We start from the raw sequence: 19,002 nt of genomic DNA on the forward strand, positions 1-19,002 counted from the left end.
ACATTGACCAGCTCCGAAATTTGTCATTCATTATTTATTCATATCAGTAAGTATATAAAATGTTGCCGTTTTCTATCTATTATACCGTTGGTGACTATGAGATCCTGCAGGAAAAAAAACAGCGAAGAAAATCGAATACATGACTCAATGACGTAATTTTTTAGGTGCGTCTAAAAAAATAGTGTTAACATTCGAATTGTAAAAAAAAGTGAACATCCATAAACCTTTCGATTCTGTACACGAATTTTGCATATATATTCATTTCAAAGCATAACGCGACATGAATACACGAGTTGTATGTAAACATTTCAAATAGTGATAAAAAATGGCGTCCTAATTTGACCTTTGACCCTTTAACAGGACAGGTCTTCAACTGCTCTGCCATATCACGAGTTTGATTCATAGGAATTCATAAATCAAACTATAAATCGAATTAAACGTAGAATTGTTGGTCACTGGTAAGTTGAAATTATCGATTCTTTGTAATATTAATGACGTAATTAGTAATGAGGCTTTTATTTGTTTATATACATGGTTGACTGCATGACCATTCACTGATCTCTGACAGATAAACCAAATACGTCTAATAAATAAACATCGTTGTCATAGAAACCAAATCCTTACGAATGACAGCTAAAAACTACATTGATTGTGAAATTGATAATATTGAACCCGCAAGATTGTATTGTGAGAGGAAAATTGACGGTGTTTCCTAAGTCACAATATTACAAACAAAGCGCTCCCAGCCGCCAAAATCACAAGTTTTGTACTTGTCTGCGAAATTTACAAGTAAAGCATTCTTAAAGGTCAGATCACAAGTTTTGTGCTTGTCGTCTGCGAAATGTATTTCCTAACCGCCAAATCACAAGTTTTGTACTTGTCGTCTGCGAAATGTATTTCCTAACCGCCAAATCCCAAGTTTTGTACTTGTCGTCTGCGAAATGTATTTCCTAACCACCAAATCACAAGTTTTGTGTTTGTCGTCTGCGAAATGTTGATACAAAGTACCATGTAATCTGAATACCCAATCTATTGCCACAAAACAACCAAACATTTATTATTCTTCGTTGCATCAGCGGAAAAAAATAAGCTCTCTATCACGGGAATTGATAAGTTCGATAGTTGTAGAATTTTGAAATGTCACGATTCATCAATATACGCGAACAATATATGAACGCACACGAACCCAGTTAATCCATGGCCATCTAAAGTACTTGTGTGTATTAATGTTATGTATTGGTAATAGCGGATAAAGTCTGTCGGTACGAGTCACACAGTTTCAGCCATGTCAAGCCATCATCTCTTAATTGCTAATCCCTCGCACAATCGTTTTATCGGATTCACGCCGCTGTAACATACTACGAGTATTAACACATACTCATTTGCAGAGTGCACTTTGATTTGTTTTGACACAAATCACTTCTCAATGACCTTTGTTTCAAAGCGACAACGACTGTCGGCTAGTCTTTGCATTGGTTTGTTTTAGACATCAGGAAAATAAAAGGAATGAATGAGGTGTAATCATACATGCACAAAATCAATCATTGAGTTTAGACTTTGCTTTATGCACTCTCGGCGTTTTTACCTTTACCGATGGTAATCATATTATAGTGACTGTCGTAAAATACCACCACCACCACCACCACCACCACCACCACGATCATCATTACCACACCACCACCACCACCACCACCACCACCACCACCACCGTATCATCAAGAACAACACATCCACCACCACTACTACCACCCCAACAACATCAACGACAACAACACAACCACCACCACCACCACCACCACCACCACCACCACCACCAATACCACCCCAACAACATCAACATCAGCGACAACGACAACAACACAACCACCACCACCACCATCACCACCACCATCACCAATACCACCCCAACAACATCAACATCAGCGAAAACGACAACACCACCACCACCACCACCACTACCACCACCACCGTGATAGATTCCTTGAAATTTTTAAGACGATGAAAAAATACTAGTAGAACCTCAGAGTTTAAAATGATTATTAACTAAATCTTGGCAATTCGTTACTCGCCATTGCGGTCAATGATATATCAAAAGGTCATGTCTTGAAATCACGTGACATATTTCAAAGTCTTTAGAATTACTTAGATTTGGTTATGGACCCGGAGTATGAATCACAGTATGCCTCCTTTCCATCTCGTACTATCTCGTACTATCTCGTATAATCGCGAAGTTAAGTTGAAGAACGGGATGATAATTGTAAACAAAGATATTGATTACTAATCAATCAATAACCGTTTTTTCAACATGAAAGGGACCACCGCCTCTCATATTTATGAAAAAGAAAGTTGGAGAAGACAACAATAGTAACAGATAAATTTAGAAAGATTGCAGAGTTTTCTCTCTGTGTGTGGAAGCCGTATATACATAAGCTTAAATAGCCAATTGTGACAATGGCTCATAGGTTTTCTGAGGAAAGCAAGATTACTGCTTCTTCTTGATTTGGCTACGCCATGAAATTGTTTGTAGTGAAGACATTCGGAAAGTTTAATAAGCTGGGCAAAGTGACAAAAAATGAGTTTCACCTGTAAAGGCCAAGTTCAGACAAGGACTGACATTCGCAGTTGTCTAACAGAGCTATAGTAAATGTTGTTTCAGAACAAAAAGAATGATCATATGAAATCTCCATGGCTACACCGATAAGATAAAACTGATACAAAAACCTGGGACTGAAACCTCGGCCTTTAAGAACGGCTTCACCTCTTCTTTCACATTTTCAGGTTGAAAATGGTTAAGCTTTATACACTTAGCATAGAATAGGAAACGCTATACAAACAGATTTGACGATGCATCATCGCAACCAAGTACCTCTTCGATCGGTTTCCAGGGTTGTAAAATACCAAATACATATGCATTTTCATGTCTAGTCAGGACAAAGACTATTACCATGGTGACAGATGACAGATACATCTCAAACTTAACAACGTTACATTAAGTAAGAACTTAGGACAAAATTAAGATTTTACGAAATCTAAATCAGCTATGCATACAAACATATCGAACTGATTGAACGTGATGAAACTGTCTTTATTTTTATCTCTTATCACCATGGTGATTGTCTGCCAAATTTTAAAGTATGTTCCTCTTAACTTGAAAGTGAATTGCAATGAACGAATTCTGACGTCAGAATCAAGTAAAATGTTCTTGTTGCAGACGACAGCAGTGGTATGTGCAGTAATGTGGAGACAAGTCGGCATATCGTCTTCATTTACTATCCATCTTGTTGTTAAATTTCCGGATTGCCGTGTCGTCATCCCATCTTCCTTCCTACACCACATTTCAGTTTCCGATGTGTCTTCATTTGGCGCCATACTGATGGGATAATAACCGATGTCGTTTACTACAAATTTCCCGCCAAAAGATTTACAGGTGACCGATAAAGTTGATAGATATTAAAACATCAGTTTATAAATCGGATATATCGTCCTCTTTTCTTTAATTTTCTGATTTTTTTTCGTAAATCTTGACTGTTCGCATAAAATGTTATGAGCGAGTGAGTAGAAAGTAGAAACAAAACCGACGACATAAAAGTTGCAATCTGATTCAACTGCTTCTCAAACATGAAGCTTTTCCAATATTTTGATATCCTTTTAGATTCATTCTAATAATAGATTTTTCAATTTCATCGATACGCCTTTTAGAAAGTTAAATTATACGTTGACGTACATAAATTACGTAATTGTTAGCCCGCACCGAATAAACGTTGCTGCCCTTCAGTTAGGCTGAGCTGGAAGGAATATTTTTCGTTATCGATTTAATTTATATTTGATGTACATGGTTCCAACCTGGTTAGGTGTGTTAGTGGTCGTGTGCCATGGTTCCAACCTGGTTAGTACTACGTTTCGGAACATTGCCGAACAAAACCCGAAGGTCGACACTACCTCGGTACCAGTCGTATGTGCCCACAGGAACACTTTCAGTTGTACGCAACAACCGGTCGCCTATAAATTTGGCAGTGTACGTAGCCCGAGGATCTAGCACCAATCCTAGTGTGTTTCATTCTCACAAACCAGAGCTGTTATTTCATCCGCGAACTTCGAAATAACGCCTCGTGACGGAGTGTTGTGGACGGTGCCGTAAAAGAGGATGTGGTTTGCGACGATGGTGTGTTGGCTAGTATATACTACAATCGTTCAACCTTCATAGGGACACAGTTCAAATCTGACCATTTGTTGTTATATTTTCTTTATATGAATAATTACATACCGTCATTATACTTATAGAAAAGATGTTATTATACTTATTAAAACCATAGCCAATAGAAAGAAAAAAAATATACAATGCTAAAACACATTTAATAACTACTCGTATCAATGTATTAAAGCAAAAATAATTTGACGATATGTTACCGACAACAAGATCGTAGAAAGGACGATTTTTATGTTGAAAATAATGATTTGATTAGATTTGATTTGATTTGAAACTAATTTCAACCAGGAATATGATACGATATGAGTGTTTTGTAAGTTTTATTAAGACACTGCATGTTGTGATAAACTATTTGGTGAATTTATTGTAGTGTTTACATTTACGGTGTGTATTCACATTGTAGATTTGTGGTAACGTAGTCCATGGTCTCGTCATGGTCTTACTATATTAATGGATATATGATAAATGATTGATGGTTGTCATATCCACATATGTAAATGAATTATATGATAAACTATGATTGATGTATGTATGTGAACGGTGGATACTGGGATTGATGTATGTATGTATGTATGTATGTATGTATGTATGTATGTATGTATGTATGTATGTATGTATGTATGTGAACGGTGGATACTGGGATTGATGTATGGGTGTGAATGGTGGATACTGTGGGTGTGAGTGGTGGATACTGGGATTGGTGTAATGGATGTGAATGGTGGGTACTGTAGGTGTGAATGGAGGATACTAGAATTGATATAATGGTTGTGAATGGTAGGTATTGTGGGTGTGGATGGTGGGTACTGGGATTGGTGTAATGGGTGTGGATGGTGGGTACTAGGGATTGATGTAATGGATGTGAATAGAGGATACTGGGATTGATGTGATGGGTGTGGATGATGGGTACTGTGGGTGTGAACGGTGGATACTGTGGGTGTGAATGATGGATACTGGGATTGATATAATGGTGTATGTATATGACAGTCGCTCTGTTAATATGCAATTTAAGAGTTTCTTTTAAGATCATGTTGCTAAAGTCGCTTCACCAGACTACATACACAACCCATAATTTAGTTTTACAAAGTCACAACAATGAATCAGTACAAAAAGTGTCTGAATCTTCGACAAGTTTTGCACTTCAGTGGTGGATATTTTGTTTTTTCTTGATGTTTGACACTCACTATATATAATTCTCTTCGTCTTGTTCCCTTCAACTAATTTCAGCCACAATTCAAGTTAGCAGGACACTTTCCTGTTAACAGGACATTTTCATACAAAAACTTGGCTTCGCCTCGGACTTAGTAACAGACGTTTGCCACAAAATTGTCCTGTTACATCTATTAACCAGTCACGGATCCGTTACCATAGCTACCAGTAAGACTACACTGATTATAATAGTACAGCTGTTCCAAATAAAGATATCCTCAAAATAACAACACTTTATCAGTTTCCATTTTCTCTCTTTTTGTTGTAGGGTATGGGAGCTCTATTCCGTCTGTTGCCAAGCCAACCATTGATCCTCCACACACCCATATGAGACCAGGTATGTTGGGTATTTTATATAAAGTTCAAAGGTCAACTTAATGCATTGAACCCCCGGATGTAACTACAAATGCCCCATCAACGTTCTACAGACCCCGTAGGACAAGTCTAAATCTAAAATTCCCAGAGATCATCATCATCATCATCATCACCACCACCACCACCACCACCACCACCACCCTCCTCCTCCTCCTCCTCCTCCTCCTCCTCATCATCATCATCATCATCATCATCATCATCATCATCATCATCATCATCATCATCATCATCATCATCATAAAGTCCCTACAAGTACCGGGAAGAGTCACGGACGCTTAAAGTGAAACTCTTTGACAAAAAGGCATAGGTGAGACTGACAGTATACAAGAAACAGCGGACTCACGAGGGACACTTTGTGCACAGAGTAAAATGTTCACATGTTATAAAACTAAAATGTTGGAGTTGCACTATAATATTTTTTTGAGAGTATCTTGTGTCGATTAAAAAAATGTGTATGAACTACCATACATATTTGCAGGGATAAATGGCCAAGTAGGGCCACGAGCCAAAATTAGGGGTGGGTAGAGGTGGTGGTGGTTGGGTGGGTTGTTTGGCTCGGGAGAGGGGGGGGGGGGTTTGTAGGTTGGCTTAGGTAAGTTACAATATATTAGTATCACGTGACCATAATGGCGAAGTACGGGGTTACACATCATGACTCTATTTCTAACAAATTGAAATAAGTTTCTGTTTGTATTTTCTTTTTTTCTATATTGTTGTTATCAAACAAAAATTAATGTAATCATTGATAGTTGGTGAATTCACTTAATTTGCGATCCTCACTTTTAAATTTCACTAAATTTTAGGAGTATGTATCATTCAAAGTACATTTTGTTTAGATTAACGTTCCTTGCATTGGTCGACTATTATTTGTATCTCGGCTTCACTTCTAATTATTTCATCGTTACTCCATCCACTGACGACTCTTTTTTTTGTCAGTCAATCTATCTTGTCCATTCATCTTTCAATCTATCCATACATTTGTACAATAAATCATATTCACTTTCCTGTAGCAGACATCAGCTGTGTTGATCATTTCCCAGATTTGCACACATGTTCATGATTTGTAGTTATGGGGACAAAGCCAGTCAGATATTGACCGATATCAGCGTTGTAATATCATAATTAAAATCAGAGGCAAACTATTGACGACGTCCGCACAGGATGCTCTCCCTTACACAGATAGCTTTGTCACAACTCTCTCTGTTTTATAACATGGCCATATCTAGTCACTAGACGGAACTGTTAATACCTAGATCGGCGGAATCGATGCTTGTTTCATTGTCCGGTTCGCCTCAATGGATACGTCCTAATAACAACGTAATAACAATACACACTTAAAGTAGTTCTTGTCCTTAAAAGAGACAGACAATGGCCAGGTCTGCATGTTTTACAGTATAACTTTTTTACATACTGGAACACTAGTATGGCATAGCAGTTATGCAAATCAGATGAATGACACTATGACGTCATTTTTAGGTGCTCCAAAAATCGACGCTGACGTCATCATTGTTGAGAAATTCAAATCTAGCAATGTTATATGGATGTACACTCATTTCAATACACGTATCAATGTAAGTACACTGATACTAGATAAGTATTTACAGGTACTGTTCACTACAGATAAAACAAGGGTCTCGAGTTAACCCATGACATGTTCCTTTCATACGGGGCTTGTTCGCAATGGTGATATTGTTGAGCCTGTGGCTACCGCTAGAATACAATTTACTAGTACAGTATCACTCAGGCAAAAATGAAAAAAATATTAAATGACTATTTCCGTTAAACATGGCTTAAAAAATTACTCCATTGGGTATGTATGTATGTATGTATGTATGTATGTATGTATGTATGTATGTATGTATGTATGTATGTATGTATGTCTACAGGTAGGTAGGTAGGTCGGGATTTTATTTCATCTGACTTTAATTGCATCGACCTAAAGACAAGAGAGTCGCGCTGGTCACAATATTTGCATGATAATTTGATGAGGTGTAAAAGAAGACTGTTACATGTGAAATAAAGCGACAAAGAAAATAGATAGACTGTACTTTATACATTCAACTTAAAGTTTGAAAGTCTTGGTTTGTCTGGAATTGGGTTTTGTAGAGAAAAAAATAACCAAAAATACTTTGGCAAAAAAACCTATAGAAATATTAGTAAATTTTTACCATTTACCCTTTTTTGAATGTAAGAAGATGTTTAGGGTTGACAGCATAAACTGTTGTAGTTGATGGGGTTTACAGTAGACACAGATTAGCTTTTATTTGCAGTCCACACAAGTAGATTACAAGACGAACGTTACTCTATTATGGACGTCGTTTATGATGAATATTCCGATTTTCTGGACTCTTTTGTACTTTTACGATAATTAATTAGAATTCGTAACTTGAACCGTGATTTTATGATCTAGATCCGTTACCATTGGAAACCAACGTTTACATACGAAGACTACATCAAGTTCAATTTCAGCCATGATTGCAATTATATGTAGATACCCAACTAGAATTATATTTCACTTGTAATAATAGGGTTGTAGTGAATAAATAAAACGTATCACAAATCGAAGGAATCATCGTCGTAAACCACAGCCTCTTTTACGGCACCTTCCAAGAGGTTCGTTATTTCCCGGAGGTTCCTTCCAAGAGGTTCGTCATTTCGCGGTTTGCGAGAATGCAAAGGAATGGAAAAACAAGAACTATTTTGATACATAGTTTCATTTCATTTCAATTATGGAGACGGAGAGTTTGAAAAAGATGAAAGTGCGACCCCAGAACTATTCATTTTCTGATTCTGTTTTTAATTTTGAGGACGATCCTCTTCAAATTCTTTTTAATCTAACAAAAACACCAATGTTGGAGTTGCCGTAGTCAGGGTTACTATCGCGTTTTTCGGAGAATATTGCAAAAATCCGTGACAAACCAGCATTCTATAGTTAACGATTGGTTTTAAAGATAACATTTACGTACAACACACAACTACTTGTCATTTGACAAAGATAGAAATCTTTTTCACAACAAATTCAATTTAGAACAGGCTTCCCTTACATTAATATTCGCTGTCAATCGGCTTTTAATTAACACTCAGTTATTCCCGGGAGAAGGGGAAACGATTTCAGTTGTGAAGAGACATGACAGCGTAAGACGAATAATAATAATGGTGAACCTCCAATTGATAGCATCTTTACCTTAATTTGGTGTGATTTACATGTATCTCACGCCATTGATGCATATTTAGAATCAATGGACGGTTTCAGTATTACGCCACCCTGGTCCAAATAATATATACCACTGTATAGTAATTGTTTTCAATGCAAATAGTACTTTTATTGGTACTAAATATTGACAATGTGTGCAGGCAGGAACAGTCATCGACAATTTTAATTTGTGCAATAGACATGCGTTTCACGCTTTCTCATGACCCAACCTAGAAGATCAGACTGGTTAACACGTACAGAGGTGTGGACGAAAGTTATAGTTTCGGTTTCATAAAAACCTCAACTATGTAGTGCTTCAGTGATTTGAATTTCAACGTTGAATCACAACATAGTGTTGGCGTGGTGTTTCACGCATGGGACTTGATGTTTTTGACATCAAAATAAGTACAATTCAACTCCACACTAACAGTAAGAGAGACACAACACACACAGCAGGATCCTTTACCCGGTACCACATTGGACATGGAGAAAACATTATATTGGTATTCTTTTAGCAGTAGAAGCAAGCTTCTACTATTAAAGACATTACACATGGACTTGATGTCTATGATTTTAATGGCTTCGTTTTTTTTTTCAGTTTCCTACTGATAATCACCATGGTAACTTGACTACTACTACATTCCCACTGTGTGTGGCACCTCTATAATTGTTTATTTTCCATTTGAAGTTGTCTGAGTGAGTGTAAACATGTCATGTCACATAAGTGAAACACCAATGCAAAGTCGTTTGTACTGTAATTGACAAGACGTGTTTTATTTTATTGTATTTTAAGGATAGTTGGTTATCCGTAAAGAGTTCCACAGTTTATATCGAGATTCTATGTTCGAAGGGAAGATCGTAATAAATGCAATGTTTGATTTATTCAGAGAGAATTCTGTGAATGGCCGTAGATGCACTAACGTTTCTTTGATCAAAGAGAGACTAAAAGTGCGAGATTATTTTGCAGACTTTATTGTATTTCTATTTTTAGTCAACGTGAGTTTTGACAAACGCATGTTTTCCTTGCTTCCCGACGACGTTCATTGTACGTCTTTAGTAGAACGTGTGTCGTAAATCCACGGTACTTGCCCTCAGTGATACGGTTGACAGATAATTCGTGACGTCACCATTTCAACTTTACGTCTGTTCATAGCATATGTTGTATGGCTTCATTGTCTTGTAAATTTCGTGTCGATTACATCGCTATACAAGTGTTTTTCTAACCTTACAACTGATAGCAGTCAGTGATCACATATCGGAAACACACACCAAAACAACTGACGTATCTGTCGTCGGTACAGGAGTGCTATATCAAAAACAACATCAGACGAATTGACAGATGAAATGACAAGTATCAAACTCTATTCTCGCATCTAATACTTAATATGATTGCCACTATACTGTAAAGGAGTGAACACACCACCACAATGACGAACATTAAATATCTACTTTACCCCGTCGTTTCCATAGAAACAATCGCACTTCAAAAGTACTCCTAAAATCATTAATACAATTGCAAACCAAACCCTTTACACAAAACCCACCCTTAAAGAAAATGTGTTTTAACTGTTCTTTACTTATAGAAGTCACCTGTCCGTCTGTGTGTGTGTGTGCCTGTCTGTCTGTCTGTCTGTCTGTCTGCCTGTCTGTCTGTCTGTCTGTCTGTCTGTCTGTCTGTCTGTCTGTCTGTCTGTTAATCCGTGCGACCGTTTATTCGTCGCGTCCGTTTATCTTGTCCTTCCCATGTTTTCACTTCGAATTCATGTGGCTAGAAACGCACGCACACAGACAAACACAGACAGACAGACACGCACACATACAGACAAACACGCACACAGACACGCAGACACATGAGTTCGTTTGCGTTTGCGTTTGCGCGCGCGTGTATAACAGACCTGATGAGACTGTTAAGAGGATGAAAGGTATTCAGAATTTTTGGAAACCCTGTGAATTCAGTTTTGTTGAGACCACCCAGTTCATGTCTTAGGAAATTCTCGTTTATGACTTAACCTGTACTTGGAATAAACACGTCCTTTAATTACACAAGGCGAAATGACGTCATAGGTATATCATGTATATTTTGAAGAACAAAGTATGAAATAGTAGAAGCAACAGTTATTTATTAGTTTGAGTTAGCCGTGATTTGTTATACAGTATACTTTGATACAGTGTACAGAATATAAAGAATACTTATCATGTAAGAAATATAGCCGGAAAATACAGATAAAAACACTTCTGTTGAAGTCTATTACAATCTTTGTAAAATGGCATTCGATTGAAAACACTCTATCGGTCTAAAAATAACAAGATAGTGGGAAAACACTTCCGTGTTTGTGAATCTGACTACAGGTCGATCAACAGAGGTGTAAAACCGGAAATATACCAGCGTCAGATTGTGAGGACGTCTTCGATATCAGTAAAAGTAATCAGAAATTGACATCACTACTCAACAATGGTCGCATATAATCAATCGTTATATCGCCTCCAGGCATCCTACCATTTGCAAATCGAGAAAAATGTAAATTTTTGCGCGAAGGTTAACAACACCCTTCTCGCTTCGGGAGAGTGTCGATCGAACATACCAAATTTCTGTCTTTCTGTGTTCTCTCCTCCTACTGATCAGAGGTTAAAGGTCAAAATTAAAATAACGAGAAGATTGATTTATTATGTCGTCATAGTGATTATCTATCATTATTAGGAAATGAAGAAGTATGTTTGCGAGAGAGAGATACAGAGACAGACAGACAGAGACAAAGAGACTGAGACAGACATATACAGACATAGTATGAGGGAAAGAGACACAAAGAGATACAGAACAGACGGACAGACAGACAGACAGACAGACAGACAGACGGACGGACGGACGGACGGACAGACAGACAGACAGACAGACAGACAGACAGACAGACAGAAACAGAAACATACATAGACAGAGAGACAGGCAGATGGAGAGAAGAGACATAGAAGACAGACAGAGGAGAGGGAGAAGACAGATAGACATAGATACACATACATCGAGGGGAAACCTTTTTTTGAAAATTACAATACAAGTATACAGTATATACTTTAACAAATGTGGAGTGGAGTTTCAATAATAGCACTACTTAAAAAGTATATATGTGACGATGATAATAAATGTTTTTCATATGTCGGCTACAGTAACACTACCATTTCATTGTCAACTTTTGAAAAATGGTCTTGGTGATTGCAGTGATGTAACTTTATTCTCCTTGAAGTCTGCATTAGCAATGGACATCTAGCTACGGAAACGCCGTCATGTTGCAGACGCTACACAGTGGATGGCTTTCTCGAGTAACGCGATGGGCAGGTCGAGAGGTCGGCAAGCGAAGCTCTATAAGTGATGACGGACTATCATTCACAACGCAATTTAACGCGGGTAGGAATATTGAAAAGACGAGACATATTAGAGGGATAATAGACCGAGTATGCTAGTCGGCTAGCTTCCAGTGACAGAGATCAGCCAGGCGCTAGTAAGTACGCATAAACAGCGAAAAAAATGAAAACATTTATTCTGGTTGATGAAGCGTAATGGCGAGGCATTCAAGCAGTTTTTAAACTAATCCATTTGGACTCTTAATTCCATATTACTGGCAGTTGAGTCCTCATTTGCACACAGGAGATTTAAAGAGAGCACACACGGTCTTTTTTAACACTAACTCAGTGTAGAGTAATTCCCCTCCCAGAGGACCTTCTGATTGGTTTTTATCAAGCCATACATGTAGGATTCGATGAGTTGAGTCGACTCCAAACATTACTATTATTACATTATCGACTTGAGTTCTCTCGAAGCCAGCCGTTCACTTGTACACCGTTACCTTATATACTTGTCAAGTATTTCCGATCTCAAGATGAATAAAATCTGATATTTTCACTCAAACTATCTACTCTCGAAATCAATATGGATAATTAGTACCTCTTGGTCTAAAACGAAACAGAAATCGTCTGAAAAATCCAAAAAAGGAGAAGTTTTGAACGAATGAGATTGACGGGTAAGTATTCGCCGATGAGATTGATGTAAGGTAAATAACGTTAACACTAACCGCACGGTAATGAGAACTTGAATGTTGTCTTTCAAAATAGTTCAAATGAAGTTGAATTTTGAATTAATATACTACTTTGGATAGGCAAGTGTTTGTTTTCGGATTATATTTATGAAGTGGGAGGGGAGGTATTACTTTCCCGCGTCAATAGAGACCATAGTTAAACAAAATGAAAAACGTATAACTTTCGGAGTTTGATGACACTGAATGATACACAGTAGTATAAGTATATTAACACTGTAGAAGTTATCGACTTCTTGAGGTTGCACGCGATTGATTCCGACCAGAGACAAAAAAATATAGTAATGTTTAGCGTTTCTCGTATTCAGAACTATATACATCTAAAGAGAAGATTTTCATTTTTATACATTTCTTGCCTGGAAATGAAAAAAAATGAAGGTGGAAACCTTCGCTACAACGAGCACATGTAGAAATTCAACTTCGGAGAGATATTTTGTGTTAAATCCAAGTTCATCGATTTCTGTCTAAAATTGAGATGAGATCTGACAGAAATTCACATCAATGCGAACTTTGTGAACCGAGATTTGGCGGCAAAGTTCGTGAGCGTAGAGATCGAAAGAAGTGAAAGTTGCAACGTTAATTGCAACCTTCAAGTTTCCAAGATACAACGTCTGACAGATTCTACGATGACGAACACATGTAATGACTGACTGAGTTGTACAAGTTTAGTTGCACTGTAGTGAACTAAATCATTTGATAATTGTGATATCAGTCGTAACTTAATGTTCAACACCTGACAGTATAATTACAATACATCTTCCATGTCATTTCGTCACTTCCTGTCATTAGCAGCGATTGGGTTACGACTTGTCTTGTACTTTGTGTCAGTAACGTCAATTGGTTACTGGCTTGATTTGTAGTTTGTGTCATTTACTTCGATTGGTTTCAGGCTTTACTTGAAGTCTTCGTCTGACGTCGTTTGGTTACTGACTTGACTTGTAGTTGTTTCATTTGCAGTGATTGGGTGACGACTTGTCTTGTACTTTGTGTCATTTGCAGTGATTGGGTGACGACTTGTCTTGTACTTTGTGTCATTGGCAATGATTGGTTACTGACTTGTCTTGTACTTTGTATCATTGGCAATGATTGGTTACTGACTTGTCTTATACTTTGTATCATTGGCAATGATTGGTTACTGACTTGACTTACAGCTTTTATTATTCAGTTTGATGTACAATGGTTTAGTTACGTCTAGCTGACACCATTGCGACTATTTTCCCCTAAGTACGTACTTTCTCTAGAAGTAGTGTGTGACATAAATCACTATATCTGCACAACATAATCACCATCACCATTGCCGCCACCACCACCACCACCACCACCACCACCACCACCACCACCACTACCACTATCATCATTATCATCACTATCATCACCATCATCACCACCACCACCACTATCACCATCATTACCACCACCTCCATCACAACCACCATCACAACCATCACCATCACCACCACCACCACCACCACCATCACTATCACCATCACTACCACCACCACCACCATCACAACCATCACTATCACCACCATCACAACCATCACTATCACCACCATCACAACCATCACTATCACCATCACCACCACCACCATCACTACCACCACCACCACCACCACCACCATCACAACCATCACTATCATCACCACCATCACCACCATCATCACCACCACCACCACCACCACCGCCAACATCACAACCTTCATTATCACCACCACCACCACCACCACCACCACCATCATCATCACTATCATCATTATCACCACCATCACCACCACCACCACCACCGCCAACATCACAACCATCATTATCAGCACCATCACCACCACCACCACCATCACCACCACCACCATCACCACCACCACCATCACCACCACCACCATCATCATCATCACTATCACTGTCGATAAAAACCTCATTACGTAACACCAACAGTAACTGATTGTGTATTACTGTATGAAAAGCAATGTCAATAAAAATTATAGTTAAAATGAAAATTAAAAGCTGCTCTCATTTTCGTTAATTTCTTTTTGTCAAGCAATGTTTGAATTCTCCGTGAATTCTCCGTCAATATTAAAGTTTGTTGATTTTAACGGCCGGTGAATTAATCAGTAATGGTATCCATGGAAACAATCGCAGTGTTTAAAAAGATGAAATTTAGGTTAAAATAGAATCCAAGGTTTGACCACTAAAATGGTTTACCAACATCACTTTCTGTCCGCTAGATTAAAACTTGAAGCGCTCAAATTAATAAAGGGACTATTTAGAAATTATGAATTGCCCGGCGTCAATGGAGCGATATTAAATTTGTTATTTATTCATGCGACACTTTCACATTAAATATGATGTTAATTGCTGCATAGATACAACAATGATGATTTTTTACCGTAGCTACCATTTACACTAACATACGTTTCACGCCTCGTTTCCAAAACACTAACAACACAAAAGCGCCGATCTTTGGTCCTTGTGGACGACATTTCCAACAGCATTTGACGTGTAGTATTTCGCCCCAAAACTTCCATCAACACTTTTTTTTTTTACAAAAAAAAATTGCAAACATTTTATTATATATTATGAAGTATGAATCAATAATAAGCAACTTGTTGTAATTGTAAAGAAGAAATACGATCGTAGAGTTAAATTTCAGTAAAACGCTTGAAAAAGTAGACAAAGGGTGCCGCCGTCATAAAAGCGTAATGGCAACGCAAATACACTAATGTATGATCAATTAAGCAATATTGAATATTCTGGTCATTTAACCCCGCCAGAAACCGGCACTTTTCAACTGAAATGTTTGACTACAAATTCTTGATTTTTGGTTACTCTTTGCCATATTTTAGATTATTCATTTTGGTTTAGAATCAAAGAAATGACGATTTCATATAAACTGACGTCAAAATAATTGTTTGAAAGTGGAAAAAATGAGGAAAAAGTTCAATTTGATTCTTCACATATGTGTCACCGTTTTCAACGCTTTCTTATACCGCCAACGTACAAGAACAAACCATATTTAGTGAGATGCCATTGTGACATATACAAGACTGTCTTACAAGGTAAAACATGGCGTGACGTCAGTGTTTTGAAAAATAAATAGGCAAATCTTTTACAAATTCAATAAAAAGCTCTTTTCAACCGAACGTTATCTGAAAATGTCCTCTTTTTTAATTTTATGAAATAGTGGTTTTGGAAAAATAGAACAAAACCATGGCAACAAAGTTATTTCAAAATTTATTTCAAAATGTTCGGATGAAATTGTCCAATTATATACAAAAGAAAAATGTAATTAAATTTATTCTTCGAAGTGTCTGGTATCAATGATGTAGTTAATATAGAATAATGAAAAACCTACAATTTTGAATTGTAGTATCCATACATAACGTAGTATTTGAATAATAGTACATGTAGGTATCACAGAGTGAACTGACGAGTTACGCTGTTTGACGGAGTTTTAACTTTTAGATTTGAAATATCTGACACTTCAGGTTTTCGTGAATTGCTCATTTGCCATAAAAGAGTATAATGCGTTGCAATCATCGGATAGTGTGACACTTTTGCAGCTTTATTGTTCCTATACCGACTTCCTCCCTCTTCCCATACTTCATATGTATTCCTGATTACATCAAATCCCGGATCTCTCTGAGTACTTTCAAGGAAAGGGATTCGTGATTTGTTTCTAGTGCGAGTAAAATGGAAGCGTTTTCGGAAGGAAAATACTCGGAAATCGGCACGTTTCTCAAAGGCCTAAACGTTCTCGTTTTCAACATGCCTAAAAGCAATCAAATGGTGGGCGACTGTGTCGGTCCGTCAATTCCACTTGCTAAGGAGAACTCCACTCTACCTGTGACGTTCTTTTGCCATACTTCTCATAGTAATAACGACTCATTATTAGACATGTTTTCACACTTTTAGTCTGTGAGTTGTTGTCTTTGCAGTCCTTCTATCACTTGATAGCCCGTCAAGACACATCATAGAGACATATCAGTTTCTCCACTACTACCATTCTAACAGCGATGTTTGCCCTTTTACCTTATCTTTCAGATCCGTACCAAATCTTCGGCGCTGCAAGCAGCCGACTGGCATCTTCTGGTAAGTTTGCTACTTTTTTTAAACATTAAAAAAAAATGGAAACTGAGGTAGTGGACTACATTTTCAGTGCTAGCTATTAAGCGCTTTTCAATATAGCTTGCCTCTTTATCGAGACAGTAGTCGCCTGCGAAAAAAAAGAGATTGCAATTTCTGTCGTTGGGCCGAAGATAATATTGAAATCAGAATGACTATATGGCTAATGATATGCTAACAATAATTATTGATTTGCAAACTGAGAAAGTAAAGATATATAAGAATGCATGATTTAAGAAAACAAGTTTTCTTTCAATACTTTATTCGGTTCATTTTTAACTACAAACACCATTTACTCCTTATTCCTATACTTTTTTCACCCTCCTTATTCGTATACATTTTGTTCACCCTCCTTATTCCTATACATTTGTTCACCCTCCTTATTCGTATACATTTTTTCACCCTCCTTATTCGTATACATTTGTTCACCCTCCTTATTCCTATACATTTGTTCACCCTCCTTATTCGTATACATTTTTTCACCCTCCTTATATAAATTGCATGAAAAAAAAATAACTTTTTGAATTACGAGCTAAACTGTATGTATCGTATACAGTTGGCGTAGTATCACCGATACCATTAAACTCATATATATGTATATGTATATGTGTATACTTCTACATGTGATTTAGATAGAATATTCGATTCACAAATTCGAACTTTTAAGTTATAAAATAGAGTTACTGATATTGAACGAATGTATAGAAATGGCCAGAAAACGGCTTGTTGTAGATTGCAGCTGGTCGACATTTAAAAATTGATTTAATTAAACAGATTTGGTTGATATTACAACGATATAAATTGGGCAATGTACAGTTAAGAAAACTGTCGTTTTATTTTAAAAAAAGAGATTGAACAATCTAGGGACGAACATTTAGAATCATCAAAATAGACAAACAGAGAATGTCGTATGTGATAACGTCTGAGGTCAAAGTTCACCTTTTGCTTAGGGGTTCATGTCAATGCTGTAGACAGAACAGAGGTAGATATGTATCGTGATTAACTTGGAGATAAGAACAATATTATTGTATGCTGTGATCAGAACTAGAACAGAACAGGCACGGCAAAGACAGATGGTTCGATCAGAAAACAAATCTACCAACACACAAGATGTACTTATATTCTGAATTCGCTATGGCAAGGCAAAGATGGTTCAATTTGATTAATCTATGAAATATTAAAATTCAAATTCTATGGTGTACTTTACCTTCAGAACTAGATGGTTATGGTCAGGGGAGATGGTTCGATTTGAAAAATCTGCTATTGTCAAAAGGTAAATTTGATTGAGTCCTTTACGTCCACAACTACATGGCTACTGTCAGGAAAGACATTTTGTTTGTTAAAATCTAAATATTACAAGTTAAGTTTGATTGGTACTTTACGTATACAAGGGTTGGAGTACATTGTGCAGAATTGTACATTTTTAACTTCAAAGGTATTATGCACAATTGCATATGCAGTCACCGATATGGTGACACATCCGCACTTTTCTTGGCGATCTTGTCTGTATAAAGTTTTCGCTCGGATACAACATTTTTTTTCATTTTTTTTTTACATTTTTTTTACATTTGGGATTATCAACAGCGTTTAGTATGATAGAAAACTCACCATTTTATTTTGAGATTGTAATCAACCTAACCGTATTTGAAAACTCTGGTAGTACAGTCCTCGATTGAGCTTCATCAAAATATCGCCTTTACGGTTGTGTGAACTGAAGGTTTTCCTGTTACTTCCTCGTGACTCAGCTAGTCTGAGGTGGCAAAAACAAATTCAGATAAGTATTGAAAAAAGTACACTTCCCACATTTCCTGTAATGTTCA

General features: G+C 37.2%; 1 protein-coding gene across 1 annotated transcript in view; it reads left to right on the top strand.

Annotated features, from left to right (window-relative positions):
* LOC144440514 (transcriptional regulator ERG homolog) overlaps positions 1-19,002 on the top strand; it is a 56,078-nt gene that overhangs the window by 6,727 nt on the left and 30,349 nt on the right. Inside the window, exons 3-4 of the mRNA XM_078129904.1 lie at positions 5,682-5,750; positions 17,102-17,149. Of these exons, the coding sequence (XP_077986030.1) occupies positions 5,682-5,750; positions 17,102-17,149 (117 nt within the window). The remainder of the gene's footprint in view (positions 1-5,681; positions 5,751-17,101; positions 17,150-19,002) is intronic.

The sequence above is a fragment of the Glandiceps talaboti genome, chromosome 9, assembly GCF_964340395.1.
Source record: "Glandiceps talaboti chromosome 9, keGlaTala1.1, whole genome shotgun sequence".
In the NCBI taxonomy this organism is placed as follows: domain Eukaryota; kingdom Metazoa; phylum Hemichordata; class Enteropneusta; family Spengelidae; genus Glandiceps; species Glandiceps talaboti.